This window comes from Amyelois transitella, chromosome 26 (genome assembly GCF_032362555.1).
Source record: "Amyelois transitella isolate CPQ chromosome 26, ilAmyTran1.1, whole genome shotgun sequence".
Lineage (NCBI taxonomy): Eukaryota > Metazoa > Arthropoda > Insecta > Lepidoptera > Pyralidae > Amyelois > Amyelois transitella.
This window is the reverse complement of record NC_083529.1, coordinates 599,667-618,954: the sequence shown is the minus strand read 5'-3', so window position 1 is coordinate 618,954 and position 19,288 is coordinate 599,667. Positions and strand designations below refer to the sequence as shown.

The following is a 19,288-nucleotide window of genomic DNA, read 5'->3' as shown; positions in this document are numbered from 1 at the left end:
ATTATTCGTAAAAGAAGACTTGTCCGTAAGTATGTTGTTTTAATACATTATTGTTTATAAACACGTGAAACTTTAGTATAATAACAATTTCACTCTTTCCTTTGCTTATAATAAACAAAAATGCCAAGAAATGTAAAAATATCCGTTATGGTATTTAAAAAAAGAAGAAAAATATATGTTTCCAATGAATTTATTTTTTAAATAAATCACTTAATTTACATTATAAAATTGTACCTACTTACAGTAACTTAAACTATGTATATTTAAGTAGAGCCGTAAATTAACCCTTAAATGGATAATGTTGTTTTTAAACAACATACTAAACATCACAGATAAAATTGACCTTCTATTAATGTTTTGTTATTTTTGACAACTAGTTCTTATTTCTGAACGAATTTTGTACTTCTTTTAATGTTGGCACTATCTAATACTTTTATGCATTTGAAATAAAGGTAATGTCAAATGTCACTTTGAAGAAAAGTTTTCTAGTGGCGCGAAACTAAGTTTTGTAGCTGTGTTCGGACTTTGATAAAATATAATGTAAGTATAAAACATATTTTTATTTGCTTGATTATATCTTCAATTGCATGTTTATGTTGTAAAACATTGAAAATAATTTGTTGCTACTGTTGAATAAGGCGAAATATGGTATGTTGTAGGAAAACTACAATGCGCATTGCCTGCTAAATAAACGCATGTTAGGTGAAGGATTTTTATTTTGCTTTTCAGCTTGCCGCGATTACTAGAAAGCGAAATTACAAAAGTATTAAGAAACTCTTGAAGATTCAGAAGACGGCTTAGACGGGTCAGACTCCGAAGTAGAGGATGAAGGTCACTATTATCAAACAGCTCGAGATGTTCTTCGAGACCTTGAAAATAGTGATGAAGGTGAGAATGCCCAGTCTGATAAAGTGGATGCTGATCCTCCTCTTGTCATCGACAACGATGAAAATATGCCAGACCCTCCTATTTTGGAAGCCGAAGAAGCAGCACCCCAGAGTAGATCACTAGGGATTTCTAAACGACCTCTGGTTTGGCGAAAACGGAATCTTGTTACTGCTGAAGACAGCCTTATTTTTAGGGGAGAAAATCAGATACTGGAAGCATTTTCTCACAGAAGGAATTTTCTCACTGGGAACAGTAAGAGTAAACCGATTGAGAAACTGCAAATTGCCTGAAAAAAAAACACTATAATGAAAAAAAAACGTAGCCAGAGGATTCTATGAGGAAAACGTGGCTACTGTGGATGATATTGACGTAAGTGCTGTTGTGTGGAAAGATAACAAGCCCGTTAACCTTCTATCCACTTACGTAGGAGCAGAACCAGCAACCACAGTCACACGCTTTGATAAATCGAAGAAAGAGAGATGTTGCTATTCCATGCCCCAAAGTAATCAAGGAGTACAATGCCCACATGGGAGGCGTGGACTTATTAGACTCATTTATAGGTCGTTATCACATCACAATCAAGAGCCGCAAGTGGACGATCCGCTTATTTTATCATTTCCTGGACCTCGCAGTTATAAATTCATGGGTTATGTTCAAGAAGGTAAATAATATGAAAGGAAATGATCAACTTCTCAATTTGGGTACATTCAGGCTAGAACTTGCTGAAACCCTCTGCAAATTGGGTCTACCTGCAAATGGCGCTAAACATGGTCGACCAAGTAGGAGCACAATACAAAGAGAACTGGTAATGAAGAAGTTCCGTGGACCAGCTCAAGCAATTCCTTTGAAAGACGTCAGATTAGATCAGACATGTCATTGGGCAGTTTGGCTGGATAAGCAGCAGAGGTGCAAATTCCCGAAATGTTCAGGCTTTACATTTAAAATGTGCCAAAAATGTCGTGTGTCTTTATGTGATACGAAAAAAATCAATTGTTTTTATAAATATCATAATGAAGAATAAATAAATACATTTCAAAAACAATATCCACTCTTATTTTATCCATACTTGCAAAACATCAATGAATGCGCAATGTAGTTTATAAACAACACTCATATTATTGCAAAAAAAGTATAGTAAATTCATGTCTAGATTTTTTTACTCATTTTTCCTAAACAGTAATACACGTCTTTTACACAAATATATTTTTTTAAAACGTGAAAAAAAAATCATCCATTTAAGGGTTAAAAAAAAAAAATGATTAATAAATGCAAGTATAACAAAGATTTTATTTATTTATTTTCAGAAACTATAATTTTTGTAGGGATTTCAATTTATACAGAGTACAGTACTGCAATATTATTTACCAGTGACACTTATTATAGTTGATGCCACAATTGTGCAAATAAATTATATGTTTGGATAACAACACCGTAAATCGACGCCATTTTGGTTCAACTAATACTCCGGGTTTTATACTACCTATGAGGAGGTGCTGTGAAGGCTGAACTGACACGGTGAAGCCCGAGAGACCTTGTAGGAACCGGCAGCGAAGAGGGCCTCCTCAGGGAGTTTCTTTCGGCCCAATGACGCTTTCATATAAAATTGTACTAACTGAATATAATCATTTAGTAAATTAGAAGGTCCCACGATATGCAACCATCGCACAGAAGAGTATTCTATATAATAATAACGTCATTGAGTAATTTAACATGGATTTTGAGCAATTAAAAAGGGGCCTCCTCAGGGAGTTTCTCTAGGTCCTATGGCGTTTACAAAAATTCCCAATAAAATTAATATTACCACAGCGTCCATTTCGGTTCAACTTTTACTCCGGGTATTGTTCAACCTATTTAAATAGGACCACTCTTGTATCCAACCTGGATCACTTAACTACGCTCTCATGCCAGTAACCTTTCTATAAGCACTAAAATGCTCCAGGTACTGGTATATGGTGTCTATGGGGGTGTAGATCTCGTTCATCCGGCTGAGGAGGTGCTGCGGAGGCTGCACCGACACCGTGGAGCCCGAGAGGCCTTGTAGGAACTCTCGAAGGAGTCCCCAAACTGCGTTAGCCATCACGCAGGGGCGATATTCTACCTGGAAATATAACATACATACATACATATAATCACGTCTTGCGGGGTAGACTCAGGTGTTTGGGTCTCTGACAGAATCACCTACAAGAAGAATCTCAAGTTTATAAGCCTATAGCCCTAGTCTTTTTGTGTTTATACATTTTTTAACCTTCTCCTTTCAGATCGTATAACCGTCCATTGACCAATTTCGTAGTATCGTGTCTCTTCAATCCAAGACATTGGCAGAATCACCCAAAGTCTGGTGGAAGCCATAATATAGAAAATAAAGAAAGAACAAAAACCTATATCGCCTTTTAGGACATCCATGGGAAAGAATTGGAATTCTCCTATTTTTGTTATTGGTGCCGGGAACCACACGGCAAAATCAAATTATAAATAAATAAAATAGTTCAGCCGTATGGTTAAATATCACTGTGTTCTGTGGGCTAAATGATAGGAGGATTAAGATTCAAATAGTTCTTAGCAAATTTCTCATTATATATGTACCTATATCTTTGTAACTTACCTCAACCAGTATTCCTTTGAAATTCTGATTCATAGTCACCGAGCCGAGCTTAACACAGAAGTCTCCTAGCTCGAATCTCGGTCCTAAAAATAAAAGATAATACAATTGTGTAACTTTGCAGACATGTAAATAAAAATAAACATACATACATAGCATCAAGTCTATATCCCTTGAGGGGAAGACAGAGCTAACAATCTTGAAAAAACTGAAAGGCCACTTTCAGCTGTGTAAATAAAAATGAAACATGTCATAATTATATTTCCTGATTAATTCCAATCATTTATTCCTTGAATATGGTTAAAATAGATCTTAATTATCTAAGTACAGTTTGTGTAAATATACTCGTATATTCTGCCTGCCAAGGTTTTAGAATTGTATATTTTTTTTAAATAAGCCGTATATTTAGTCTTTAGTTCTGTCTTATTATGAAAATTATGTTGAAATTTAATTGTAAAACAATAATAATAACTAAGAGATTTATAATTTGTTTCTGAGAGATTTGTTACTAAACTAAGAGATTTATTACATAGGAAATAAAAAAAAAATTGTATAAAACATAACATATAATTCTTACTGCTCTTCAAATCAAAAACATATGGTAACACTTATTATTGAAGAGATTATTTGTTTTTTATATACAAAATATGTTTTCTTTAATATAAATATTTTTTTTTAGTTAAGTATGGCTACAGGTAAGGGATACAGATGCAACTATACATATGTATGTGTGTATGTATGTTTTTTCTTATGATGTCAATACCTTTACTCTCAATCTTGGTCTGCTTCTTAGACGTGTAATGCTGAGACAGCTTCATCATGAGCAGGTCAAAGAGTCCGTCCGCTATCACATGGATGTTCTTCGTGCCACTCTCCAGTATGGAGAACACTGACGCCGGCTGTTCAGAATTGTGAAGGATGTGCACTGTTTTTGTTGTGCCTGGAATTTAATAAAATACATATAGTCACGTCTATATCCCTTACAGGGTAGACAGAGCCAATCGTTCCGAAAAGACTGAATGTCCACATTCAGCTGCTCGGCTTAATGATGGAATTGAGATCCAAATAGTGACAGGTTGCTAGCCCATTGCCTAAAAAAAGGTTCACAATTTTATAAGCCTATCCCATAGTCGCCTTCTACGACATCCATGGAAAAGAGATGTAGTGGTTCTTTTTTTCTGTTAGTGTCGAAAACCACACGGCTTTGCAATATTAGACTACTAGTATATCAAAGTAGCTTCAGTTATTGATAAAGGTGTAGGTTAATGTCAATAACCAGATTCCCACCTCACATGCATCACAGCTAAGAGTGTAACTAAAAATTTACAATGAGAAAGAATACACTAACCCATCTGCGGATGAGACAAGTAGCTCTCACAGTCAACCAAAAACTGCCCTTGTTGCGTTGCTCCAAGAGCTAAAATCCGTTTCGTAAGCAATTCTATAACGTACGTGCCGGTTTTATTCTCTGGCACTGGATATTGTTGAAGGCTGTAATGAATTTCATTTATTAATAACATAACATAAACTGACAAAAATAATAAATTAAGTTCTCTTACACTTACACAGTGACACCCATAGCGGTTTACAGTTAAAAAAGTTTAAGTTAGTATTACAATTAAGCAGAAAGAATCTATATATTTAACTTATATTATGGGCTAATCAGTTCCAAAAGTTCGATATTAATTAATTTATAAACTTTACAAACAGTGAGGTTACAAGAAAATAAATAAATAAATGCAGTGCTTCAGATTCACTTGACAGTGAGTGACAGCAACAGTCACGCACGACACTACAGATAGCTTAATGTTGTCTTCACAAAAATAAAAGCCAAGAAATATAGGTACATAGAGACTATGCTTGAAACAGAACGTATAACTGACGTCATCATCAAAGTGGACCAATGAGAGATCGACAAATAATTTCATACAAACAAATTGACAAGTACAGGGGCCCCAATTTAATCTTGTCGTATTTTGTATTTACATTAAATCCCATCATTTCATTAGTTAACAGTGAGTGAATCTTGTTAAGAGCTCATACCCAGTAAAGGCAAAAAGTTGCGTCAGCACCAGTTCGAAATATCCCAATAATCGCGCAGGCGTATACATGAAAATTTTGCGTAGTTTTGTGGTTGTGATTATTTTGCAAATTATTTGTTATCTAACAACACAAGAAGGATAGTTGAATGGTGAAAAATGATACCAGATAACGTGACACTCATCGTCAAAGCTCCTAATCAGCAGATTGAGGATCAGAACATCGAATGCCAATCGTCATGGACAATAGGACAACTTAAGGGCCACTTATCTCAAGTTTACCCGAGTAAACCGGTAAGATTCTTTAGATTTTCGTTATTGGCATTGCCTGGGTCTTAGCGTATGCAGAAATCTCGGTAAATATTCTTAAAGACATCATATACTGTACCAGTAACACAATAGTATTTTATGAGAGAGACCTAAAATCACACCTCTCCTGGGTAGGTACTATATCTTACCACTGCCACAATATCTGCATACTTCTTTCCCTTTTTTCAAGCAAGCTTCATACAATGTATTTACATCATCTTTCAGGTACCTGATATTTTCAATAGATAATTATTTATTATTAGTAGAGCCAATTGTTTGATAGTCACATGTTCTGTTAGCTGTGCTTTGCTTATGATCTTTGTTGCATTGTGTTGAGATGAATAAATTTCATGATTTGTGCATTATTGATATGTTTTCTGTCTTTGTGTTATGTACTTTTAAATACTATTTTTACAAACAAACAATAACAAAAACAAGATATTAATATAAATACTGAAATGTCAATATTTCTTTTGTTCAGTTTTACAAGTAGGAGAAAATGGGGAAATATATACATTAAAATTAAACAGATCACTAAAAATTTAATTATGTCTATAGGATATTAATTTTAATTAATTTTGTAAAAATATCTTTTTACTCTATTCTATAAGTAAAAGATTGATGACAGAATGATTAACAAAACATGATTTATCTGGTAGAAATCACATCCAATGACAGATAAGATTAAGCCATAATAATTTTTTTATCACTGATATTTAGCAAGAATTTTAAAAACTTGCTAGATATACATTCCAAGCATGATTTTAATCATAAATGCTTAGAAAAAAGCAATATTTGTGTATGTATACCTATTTATTTATGTATATTGTTTATTTATTGTAGTTTTTATGTATCTTTATTATAATTATTTGATATGCTTATAAACTTGGAATTCTTCTTTAAGGTAACAGGCTAGCAACCTGACACTATTTTAATTACAATTCTATCATCATGCCAAAAAGCTAAACATAGTAGCTCTGTCTACCCTGCAAGTGTATTAGTACTCTTTTTTATTTTTCTTTCTTTCTTTCTTTTCTATATTATGGCTTTCACCAGACTCGCATTGATTGATGCGAATGTTATGCGATTGATATGATAAATTGACTGGCCCTGAAATATCTAAGTCCCCAGAGAGAGAACAGTTTGGGCTTATATATCAGCCACTGCGAAATCGCCTTACGGGAGGAAAGGAAGCGAAATTACTATTATTAAATTCGCATTCGCGAATGCGACGAAAGTGACATTCGTGACATCCCTACTTATAATATTAAGGTGCGAGATGTAGTAAGCCTGAACTAGGGTGAAAAATCAGTGTTTCAGGTACTTAAGATCTCTTTAAACTATGACTAAAGATATGCATGTAAAGACACTCAGGTCATCCAATTCTTGTGCATATTGGCTCTGTCTACCCCATGAGTAATGAAGTTAGTGTGTAATCACATCATAAAGAAGAACATTTGATGGTTCAGGTGAAACCTGTTACCTAACAAACAAACATGACATTGCATATTCCAATGTTGTTTTGTTATCAAAACAGTTAATAGCCGCTGTTGTAATTGCAATTATTCAGAAGCGATAACGTTTAGGGTACACGGAAAAATTGGAGAAACCTTTCACAATTTGATTTATTTGGTGAGAAACGAAATCTTTTTTTAATTGGCCTAAATTCAAAAAAAAAAAAGGATAGGACCGCTCCATCTCTTTCCCATGGATGTCGTTAAAGGCGACTAAGGGACAGGCTTACAAACTTCTGGGATTCTTTTTTAGGCGATGGGTAAGCAACCTGTCACTATTAGAATCTCAATTCTATCATTAAGCTAAATAGTCGAATGTGGCCATTCAGTCTTTTCAATACTGTTGGCTCTGTCTGCCCCGCAAGACGTGACCATATGTATGTATGTATTTATTATAAAATATAGTACCTATCGTTGACTTAGTATCTCGCAACACAACCCTTGAACTTACTTCGTGGCTAACTCAATCTGTGTAATTTTTCTCGTTTATATTTATTATTTATAAGGAAAATATAACACTATATTCCAAGTCTTTATCTTTATAAGTATATAGCTGTGCCCGCGACTTCATCCGCGTGAAATAGTTATTTTGGGCATCATTGAAGCCCTCAAGGATGAATGATGAATGATGACCTACTTAATCTCACACATTATTCCCATTCGTTTTCCATAAGCGACAATGTCCGCCATGCAAGCAAAGCCAACTTAAATTGGTACTAAAAAAATAAAGAGGACTGTACTTTTAAGGGATTCTATGTCGGGTTTGAAGAACATCCCGTTCTGTTCTTTGAAAGTGGGAGTGCGATCCTTTTTTTATATTGGTGCTGGGAACCACACGGCACTTTTCCCATGATTGAATCTACAATCTGCACATTTAGAGTAACAGCTGTCACACACTATGTTTTTTCTTCGCTACTGTACCAGTATGGAAACTTATAGTCCTACTAATATTATTATGAATGCGAAAGTTTGTCAGGATGTCGGTATGGATGTTTGTTACTCTTTCACGCAAATACTACTGAACCGATAACGATAAAAAAAAATTATGTAGGTAGCTGAAGACCCAGAATAACACATAGACTACTTCGGAGTTCCCGCGGGATTGATTTCACGGCCCTAGCTAGCTAAACTAGCTTAAATATATATGCACAGAATATCAATTACGTAATCAACAAACAAAACATACTGTACTGTTATCACAATTCGCGCTTGACCGAATTGATAAGGTTAGTACTCGTCGAGGTTACTCACACAATGGGAACAATTACTCGTTCATTTTTGTTAGTTACAGTTCACTTTGTGAAGTATGTACGAATTTTTTTATATGTAGGAAATTAATTTTCACAATAATAAATATTATGGGCTAGAATTACAAATTCACAAATAGTTTGAAACATTTTCAGTGAAGGAATAAATTTAATTAAAATGTGTAGTGTTTTTTTCTATAAAATCCTACTACTGGTAATATTATAAATGCGAAAGTTTGTGAGTATGTCAGTATGGATGTTTGTTACTCTTTCACGCAAATACTACTGAACCGATTACGATGAAATTTGGTTTATAAGTAGCTGAAGACCCAGAATAACATATAGGCTACTTTTCATCCCGGAGTTCCCGCGGGATTGATTCCACGCGGACGAAGTCGCGGGCGGTACTAGTAAATAATATAAGTTTAAACACACTTAAATGAATAATTTTGGGCTAGAACGTTTTTAAGAAATTGACAAATTTGCACTAGCACATCTGTGTAAATACATAGTTGGTAAGATTACTTTTGGTATCCACATAGCCATACAGCTGAATGTGGCTTTTCGACACTGTTGGCTGTCCACCCCGTAAGGGATATAGACGTGGTAATATGTATGTATGCTTAGATCTTTAACTTCAGACGGATTTTGATGCAGTTTTTTTAAATGATAGAGTGATTCAAGAAGGTTTATACATATGTATAAATGCTACCTATAAAGCCAGGGAGGGTCGCAAATCGTTATAGTACAGTTTTTACCCACAAGTAAATATTTCTTGACTGTGGCTCTGTCTACCCCGTTATAAGGACATGATATATATAAAATTCTCGGGTCACAATGTTCGTTCACGTACTCCTCCGAAATAGCTTGGCCGATTCCCATGAAATTTTGTAAGCATATTGAGTAGGTATGAGAATCGGCCATATTTTTTTTATATATGACAGCTTGTATATACATATATATATATATGTAAATATATGAAAACATTGTTGTTACAGAGTACGGACGAACAAAAAATTATATACTCAGGCCAGTTGCTAGACGACAATGCGATATTGAAGGATGTACTCAGGACTTACGAGAGTCAGATCGCTCATATAATGCACCTAGTGTGTACGCCAAAACGGAGAATGGCCGAGACCAATGATAACGAGGGTATGAGGCGGAGGAATGTGACGGTGAACAGTGATAACCCACCCAGTGGACAGAGTGAAGCTGTGAGGCCGGAAGGTATTTATTCATTTATACACTAGCTGTTGCCCGCGACTTCGTACGCGTGGAAGAGTCGCAAATCCGACAGGAATTATAGTATTTGTGGCATTTATGAAAAGTACCTACCCGACGTCATTCTCCAGACTGTTCTTAGTCCACATACATACATATGGTCCCGTCTATATCCCATGCGGGGTAGACAGAGCCAACAGTCTTGAAAAGACTGAATGGCCACGTTCAGCTATTTGGCTTAGCGATAGAATTGAGATTCAACTAGTGACAGGTTGCTAGCCCATCGCGTAAAAAAGAATCCCAAGTTTGTAAGCATATCCCTTAGTCGCCTTTTACGACATCCATGGGAAAGAGATGACCTGTATGTATGTATGTTTGTCCGCTATTGTCTCGCGTTTCGCTGAACCGATTTTGATGCGGTTTTCAGTACAGTGTTTGTTACATTTAGGAGAAAGTTTTAAAAAATCTGACCGACTTCAAAAAAGGAGAATGTCGATCGGAGGCGGTTCTCCTTTTTAGAAAGTTATTATCTTATACTGGTGGTCTTCTTCCTACTCAGAGTCGAAGCGGTGAAAGTAAATAACAAAATGCTGAATGAAGAAAATGCTGCAGTGCAGTTTGTTACCGCTTCTTCTGCACTGACGCCTTGGAAGCGGCAGTAAACTTAGTTTTAAGTAATTTATTTGACGTCAACCAATGTTGTTAAACCATACGTTTTGACAATTATTAAGCGATACGAAGTATCCTATAATAATGAATAAAAATTTTGAATTTGAATTTTTGAATTTTAACAGTTTTGACGTATTACAAATATTTTTTTTTTATTTAGTTACTCGTCCAGAAACCCGCCAAAACGACCAGAACCACACAGTGGAGATGCAGAACTACCTGACCTCGTTCGTCAACAACTACGGCAGGGTGCCACAGTACCCCAACTACAATTTGGGGGGCGATGGCTACCTGCCTGTCACCAGCGATCCGGCGTCCATGGCCAACCACATGATGATGATGCAGCAGGCGTATTTGCAGTACATGCAGCAGTATGCTAATATGTGAGTGTTGAATGATTTACAGATATATGTATATTATGCCTTTAAGGACATTTGCTGCAGTGTAGTTTGTTCCGCCGCTTCTTCAACACACGCGCTTTGGAAGCGTTAGTAGTTATAATTAGATTTAAGTAATGTGACGTCGATAAGTGATAACTTGTATCCAATTTTATAACTAATTTTGAAAATAAATCTATTCTATTTGTTGGAGAAAATGCTGCAGTGCAGTGTGTTACCGCTTCTACTGCACTGACGCTTTGGAAGCGGCTGTAAACTAAGATTTAAGTTATTTATTTGACGTCAACCAATGTTGTGAAACCGAAAGATATGACAATTATTAAGTGATATGAAGTGTCCTATAATAATGAAAAAAAAAATTAACTTTATTAATTCTAAAAAAAATAGAGAACTATGATACTTTTGGTTACAATATCCAGTTGCTTGAATGTGCAGGCGCGTCGTGTGATTGGCTATTGTGACCAAAAGATGTCGCCACAAGGTTATCCATAGAGTTAGAAAAAAAGAGATAAGACATTTCTTTACAATAATCATGAATCGACTCCCAGTGACTCTCATTGGTGTTAATTTTGATAAAATAAATCTATGAATGTCATGTTTACGTTTAAACAGATGTTCTGAGAACAATAAGTAGCAAATAATGATATCATTTTGTGCAAATTAAGCTAAAAATGCGATTAATTTTCAAAACTGGTCAAAAAGTCAGATAAAATATTTAAAATAAATATATATGTATGTGTGATTACACAGATTGAGTTTGCCTCGAAGTAAGCTCGAAACTTGTGTCACGAGATACTTTCTCAACGACAGTGTATTTTATAATAAATACTCATATGTAGATAGCCATCCAAGATTCAAGCCAATCACAGAAAGTTCGTTTCTCATTATGCCCTGGCCGGGATTCGAACCCGGGACCTCCGTTGACACAGACAAGCGCACTACCGCTGCGCCACTGAAGCCGTTTTTTGTTAATTTTTAGTATATTTGAATTACGGTTCTTATGTAAGATTTTAATGAATATCTTAAAAGTATTATAGTCATTAACGGTCAGTGACATCGATACATACATATGATCACGTCTATATTCCTTGCGGGGTAGACAGTGCCACCAGTCCTGAAAAAACCGAATGGCCACGTACAGCTATTCGGCTTAATGATAGAATTGAGATTCAAACAGTGACAGGTTGCTAGCCCATCGCCTAAAAAAAGAATCCCAAGTTTGTAAGCCTAAGTAAATGGTATTTCATTAGTTTATAACTAACCCTTAGTGGTATTCCCCTAGTTTACAAATGTTCCCTACTAAAACAACCTTCATCAAGAGTAATGTCCGCTGCCCCGCCAGGTGGCAGGCGGGCGCCGCGCCCCCCGCTCCCCCCGCGGAGGCCCCCCCGCCCGCGCCCCCCGCGCCGCCGCGCGACGCGGACGGGGACGACGGGCTGGCGCGCGACTGGCTGGACCACCTCTACGCGGCCTCCAGGCTCGCCATCCTGTTCTCCCTGGTCTACCTCTACGGCAGCCCGGTGAGGCTGCTGCTGGTGCTGCTGTTGGCGGCTGCGGGTTATCTGTAAGTGTTTTTTCCAACAGCTGAACGTGGCCTGTCTGTCTTGCTAGACTGCTGGCACTGTCTACCCTGCAAGGGATATAGACGTAATAATATTTATTTATTTATTAAACTTAAACCAAGCTTAGCAATAACAAAATTACTTAGATTACTAATTAAACTAAACTAAGGTAGTGCTAGTAAGTTTCTTCTGAAGTTGTTGTTTGTTTGTCACGCCTGGATCATGGTCCAGTACCTGGGTGACCGAGCGGTGCTCGGTGAACGTCAGATTGACCGTACAAAATAGTTAAAAACAAAAAATAAAACTTTCCGTCGCTGGGCACCGAACCTGGGTGCTACGGCATGATAACCGATCGATCTGATCACCAGACAAATAGTTCCGTCGTTGGTGTTCGGCGTCAAATAGTTTTATGTTCTGTATAATGCTCACGACATATCACATTAATATTTTTTTCATTAGAGAGGTTTTTTTGAATGTATTCTGCAAACGATTAATCTATCTAATTCTTATTGTAATCTATTACAGGCACCAGATTGGTTTCTTCCGCGACCTCCACGTGAACCCACCGCAAGTGCAACCGGAACGCCGCAACGAGCGACCGGAAAACCAGAACCAAAACCAACCGGAACAGAACCGAAACCGTATCCAAGCCGAAGAAAACCGAAACCAGCCCGAGCAAAACCGAAACCAACCCGAGGAAAACCGAAACCAACCCGAGCGAAACCGAAACCAGAACCAACCCAGTCAGAACCAAAATCAAGAAATACCGGAACAAAGGGACAACGTAAATAACCAATCTTTGCTCGCCGTCACTTGGATGATTTTTACGTCATTTTTCTCATCACTAATACCGGACACAAATTAGTACATCTTTAATCTGTTTCATCTAAAGAGGAAAAAACCATAAATATGTGAGTATTTTTGAAATCTCGTCATTAGGAGTGTGTGTTGCCAACATCAAAAAATGTTTTGTAATTTATATTCTAAGTCTTGCCGAGTTTTCATTAGTAATTTTAAATATTTTTAAGGTCAGAAAGGTATATTGTGCCTAAATGTATATTTGGCATAAATATGAAGTAATCTTAATATCAAAATAAAATTTAATATGCCAATGTTCTTAATGTCAAAACGGAAGTTACAATACAATGACATACCCTTGACCTTAAATTGTATGAAAATTTTAAACGAAAATAATAGTTGGATATTATGAAATTTGTATGGATATTAAAAGTAATTGCAGAGAGTATTATGACTACCCGTCTTTTCCCCGCTCGGGATTACAGAGTCTTAAGAATATATGAGTCGTGTAGGATCAAAATCGGCTATCTGAGTTATGGCTGACAATATAAAAAATAAACCCTTTAGGACTGTTTTTCATTTTTACATCAAAATTTTTGTTTGCAAGACAAAATTATCATTAAAGAATTTACAATTTAACTCAAAGTCTGTATTAAAGTTGAATGTTTAGATACGGCAGGTGTTTATTTTGTGCAGATAGCCACATTTGATACTGAACTTTGAAAATAACCGTATTTGAACCTGAGATATAGACAAATAGCCACCTTTGATTCCAAGCCAATGACAAATAGCCATGTTTGATACTAATAAAAAAAAAGTAAAATAAGGGTTGTCACTAAACAATATCATGAGTAAGTATTATTTTTATTTGACACCACTGGGGTATTGTTAGTGATATTGTTACTCAAATAGTGGTTCGGATAACAATATCACTATCAATAAATGTTAACAAACAAGCAGTAAATTATATAATATTTAATTATCAACAAAATTAAAACAAGTGAAATTTTAATTCCCAACAAAATTAAGTTTTTTTTTTGTATACATAAAAATGAAATTAGAATTTAATAACATAAAAATGAAATTAGAATTTTCAACTGGATAAAATTAACGTAACAACAAAATTAGAAAGAAATGATATTTTAATTTTATACTTTATACTTAAGTTACAGTGAATTAAAATGAAATAGGTAGGTACTTAGTTTTTTTTAAACATGAAAATGAAATAATGACTTTCTTAAACTTAATACAAAATTTAATGCAATGTTTTTTAAGTAATAAAATTAGATGGTACCGGTGACCTTCGTGCATTTTTATCACAGAGCAATGAACTTCGCGCGCGGCCGGACTAGAGACGAAAGTTAGTCAAGGGTCATTATCATTAAATTCCAAAATGCGACGTTTGGCTGTCAGCTTAGACTATTCAGATGCATTACTTCTGTAATAATTAGTGTGGGTAAACGGTGACGCCCACTGACACGTTGCTTTTTAAAGAATTTGTCGACAAAGGCGCCTCTAGTAGCGCGCGAGCGACACGGTGATTCAATGCTCTATGATTTTTATATACGAAGATCACAGGCATCATCTAATGGTTCTTCGCAATAATCTTGAATTTGCTCTTCTGGTGAAGCAATAAGAGACTCTTGTGACATAAATAAATTGTCATAAAAGGCCAAAGTTTGTAACTCCTTCCACGTAGGGCCAAAGTGTTTAACTAGCAACTTATTTACATCTTCCAGTTTATTTTTGTTTACAGGTACACCACTGAGTAAAGTTTGCGGCTCAATCATACTTATTTTCTTGCCCTTTTGGCATACATTGGCCGCTACTGCAACATCACTTTTATAGAAAAGTTCTCCTCGAACCAGGACACTGCCTGGCTTTTTCGACCGTTTTAAAATGAACCTTTTGCACTCCTTGAACTTCATAGGCCACGATGTTGTCTGTTTGACGACATTTTTAACGGACTTTCTCCAGTCCTTAACAGGACAATCTTTACCGAATTCCACCAAAGTGGCCGTTTCAGTGATTATGTCTTTGATCTCGTTGGGGTGCAATATTACTTCAAGATTTTTCAGTTTTTTCTCAATCACTCCGAATACTCTATCTGCTGGCATGTATGAGTGCCCCGTCACTGGAAACACTATTTCTATTTTTTTAATAGTATTGTTTTTTAGCAGCCAACTACAACACGTACCAACTAAAATACTATTTTTATTTTGGCCTCCACAGCCGTCAGCAACCAATCGAATAGTGTCGATATTAGTTTTATCTGTTTCGGTTAAACGATGGTAGACTGCCGATGAAACTAGATTAGAATCCTTATTATGTTCGTTTTCAGTACATACATATGCAAAAATACGTTCTTTTGAAAATGGAAGAGTAGAAGATCCTTCCACCATGGTGAAGTTGTATAAGTATAATTGCCGGCTGTAATACGTGCTCTGATCGGGCAATTTAGGTAGGGGCAGATTTTTTTGGCAATCAAAGGATATTACTTTCAATCCATCAGATATTTCACGTAATTTCTCAAAAAATGCTTTTGCTCGCAACGTATGTACTCGTTTTTGAGTTATCAGTTCGTTCTTTTTTTGCGGGTCACTTTCATTTTTTAACTTCTCTGTTAGTTGTAAACACATTGAACAGACGTCTGTTTTTGGCGATCCAAAACCGATATTGTAAAATTTGTTAAAAATACAACGAAAATACGACTTTTTTACCTTAGAATTTGCAAATTCACTGCTCTTATATATTATAAACAGTTTGTTAATATTGAGCTCTGATGGTAAATACTGTCTCTCTGCGAATTTGCTTTTTCTGCAGTAGTGTGACTCAACACACTTTAATTTTTGAATGAATGCGTGAATAGATTGTTTCTGAGCATAGTATTTATGTTCTTTGTGGTTCCCACCACGCTTTTCGGTAGGAAACTCGGATGTGTAATAAAATCTATTCATTACATATGCCACTCGGTGTTTCGTTACACCAAATATGGACAAAAAGAATTTTTTGCAAATCGGTATTTTTTTTCCTTTATCCAAAATGACGTGATATTTTGTGGCAGTTTGTCTTTGTCCTTTAAATCCTTGTCTTTTATAAGCTGTGCTTTGCACCGAACAATATTTTAAAATAAGTGCGTCTTGCTCTTTTTTTTCACTATGTGCATAAAAGTTGCGGTGCAGTTTCATGATTTGGTCCATTGTCAACTTTGCACACTGTAGCGCTTTTGATAAATGGTTACAGACTCGTTCAGGCGCAGATTTAGAAGAATACCTAAAATAGATAAGTAAGTTCTTTATCTCGATAAACAATACTTGGTAGATGATGTTTATGATATCCATTTTATTGTTATAGTAAAAATTATAAATTATTTAGCTAAAATTATAAATAGAAATCCAAATTCTTAATAAATAAAATATTAAATTACAATGAGATTGTGGCACAGCCCTAGTAACAATACTAACCTCATTCTTTTAGCAACATTTCTTTGCCATTTTTCGGGATTTCTGCGTCGTTTTCGAGAAAACTGATTAGTAACCAACCTAGGATTAGACTCCATTATTTCAATTTCAGTCAATATCTTTAGTAACACAAACTTAAACTGTAATAAATAAATAAAAATCACTCAACACTATTTGTGCAAAATACTGTGATCCGCCATAATGTCGCGCGGCAAATCGACGGCTGTGATTGGTTGACGGATGAAGAAGGCCATGTTTGATTTTGAATCTTTACAGATAGCCGTATTTGAAAATGAACTCGGATTTGACGTGTATTTTGTATGAAAGATATCCATTTTTGATAGTAAATCAATGTATACGTTAGAAGCATTCAAAATTTTAAATGTTACCATAGTCAAAACTTATTTTTACCAAAATTTACAGATAGCCGCCTTTGATTCTATACGACTCATATGTAGTTTTAAAAGTTCTAAGGGTGTTCATAATATTTTTTATTAATGCAAAGCTCGTTTTAAGCCATTATCATACAAATATATTAAATAAATTTAAACAATTTCTTGCAAAAAAAAATGTGTTAAAATCATTATCCGACGATATAAACTAATAATTTAATAACACAAAAAAAATCCTTATAAATGCTATGATATTAAATTGTTACGGTCTTTATATTACCTATTTTTTTTTTGTCAAGATATGAAAATATTTACTTTCCGTAATATTCAAAAATATATTTTAAACTATTCTCAATTTATTTACTTTAGAAACTTTGATAAGTTTTTAAACGTGCGGAGAAAATTAGGGTTACTCAGTTCAAAATGTCATTTGTTCAATTTAGAACAATATTTTTTTTATTCACAAACAATGACAAGACATGTCTTATTTTGTATCTCTTTCTAGCTCGGAGGTTAACCAGGTAAATGGAAGGAGAAAGAAGATATTTCTTGCCTTGTCAAAGTTCGCGAATTAACAAATACAATTTAGCTTTTGGCCGCGTTCGATTTGGCTATTTTAAAATTCTGTACTGATGTAAAACCAAATATTAACTGTATATAAATTATTTTTAGATATAGAATTATGATAATAGTGTTAATATTTCAGTGATTATAATTGTTGTGGCGAATTTTTTGGGCGGAAAGTAGAGATGAAAATAAAAATGTCTGTCCATTAAACCTTTCCCCTAATCGACTTTTACAATCTGCACGGGAAGAAAAGCAGCTGGTTTTCACACACTATGTTTTCACTTCGCTACCCGACGGCCTATAGATGGCGCTAAATTTGCACGGCAAAGTAGCAGAGAAACTAGTAGAAAAAAAAATCCAACACTTGTTTGGTTTGGCTACTGGGGCTTTGAGCTCGGCTGTTGAGAAATTTTGATGGCTGCTTTTTTTTTGTCTTGTTCCTCCTAATCTGAACTCATACCAATTGGAACTAGTTGTGTTAACATTTTGTTACGAACGATTTTTACCAAACTAATTGACTAAAACTCCCTTAAAAACTTAGGTTTCCTTTATCTAAAATTAATCTCGGAAAGTTGGGGACGGATTGGCTGAAAATATTCGTCTGTTCATTCTAAAATGGATCTTAATATATTGCAATAAAGCACACAAACCTTAAATTTTAATTTAATTGTGTGTTTAGTTCTCATCCACGCAGTTTGGTGAAAATTGTATTTTAATCTCCCATTTTGTGATTTTGTTCTGCATTTCCATACCTATTTATTTGTGTATCTCCATCATTGTTACGACGTAATATTATTAAATTTAGTTTTTAATTTATTACTTAATCCCTAGTTGCCAACTCTCTCGGAAAATTACCTAAAAATGTAAACTCGTTCCAGAAAAAGTTAAAATCTCTAAGTCTTCAGTTGACACTGGTAGAATATATTTTCAGTGAAGTAAAGGAATTACTACAATTTTTTTTATTTGTACTTACAAAAAAGGAAATTCTTTGCAGAATTCTTTAAAAGAGGAGCTACCATTTTTCTTCCCTATTTCTCTACATAGTTGGCAACCCTAGCACGTGGTAAAGATAATAGAACAAATTCAAGTCTAAAGAGGGTTATTATTCAGAGAATTATATTTAGATGATATTTTGAATTAGAAAAGGTATATAATTTTCCTTCATTGCTTTATCCATGTGTCATCCAGTTTTATCAAATGAAAGTGCTTTTAGTTAGGATTTTAACATAATTTATTTACCCATTTTTCATATTTTTAAATTATGCTTATAATTAAAAAAACATCATACAAAGATCGTCTGCATTTTGTAAATTTGTAAGATTAAAATTACATATACTGTGTATAAAAAATATTAGAATATGTTGTTGATGAGTTTTCACACATTGGACTTTCAAATAGGTACTTGTGAGATTAAAAGTTTTATTTATGTAAAAGTAATAGTTATCTACGTTTAAAAATCTACCCATTAGTTCAATGTGTGAGAACCCACAATACTCAAGTAGAATAATGACTCGTTTATGTTCTGTGATAAGGCTCGTTTTCGTTTGCACAGTGGTGAAATAAATTTTTGAATTGTACTTTTTTATTTTATAAATTAATTTTTTGCACCTTTATGACCTGC

At 34.9% G+C, this 19,288-nt stretch overlaps 2 protein-coding genes across 3 annotated transcripts; one reads left to right on the top strand and one right to left on the bottom strand.

The window, feature by feature from the left end:
• Window positions 1-2,163: 2,163 nt before the first annotated feature.
• LOC106131744 (mediator of RNA polymerase II transcription subunit 20) lies at window positions 2,164-5,232 on the bottom strand. Its single transcript, XM_013330938.2, has 5 exons — window positions 5,053-5,232; window positions 4,836-4,978; window positions 4,251-4,427; window positions 3,491-3,573; window positions 2,164-2,986 (listed from the first exon to the last, which is right to left on the bottom strand). Exons 1-5 carry the CDS (start codon window positions 5,064-5,066, stop codon window positions 2,780-2,782), a joined length of 624 nt encoding a protein of 207 aa, XP_013186392.1. The 5' UTR covers window positions 5,067-5,232; the 3' UTR covers window positions 2,164-2,779.
• Window positions 5,233-5,406: 174 nt separating this feature from the next.
• LOC106131740 (homocysteine-responsive endoplasmic reticulum-resident ubiquitin-like domain member 2 protein) lies at window positions 5,407-19,244 on the top strand. Of its 2 annotated transcripts, none has more exons than XM_013330929.2 (5): window positions 5,407-5,820; window positions 9,595-9,826; window positions 10,650-10,872; window positions 12,230-12,451; window positions 12,975-19,244. In XM_013330929.2, the coding sequence occupies exons 1-5, from the start codon at window positions 5,686-5,688 to the stop codon at window positions 13,312-13,314; spliced, it is 1,152 nt and encodes a 383-aa protein (XP_013186383.1). In that variant the 5' UTR covers window positions 5,407-5,685; the 3' UTR covers window positions 13,315-19,244. The 2 variants fall into 2 exon arrangements, with proteins under 2 accessions (XP_013186383.1, XP_060807724.1); XM_060951741.1 differs by lacking the exon at window positions 5,407-5,820 and adding an exon at window positions 8,702-8,810.
• Window positions 19,245-19,288: the final 44 nt, after the last annotated feature.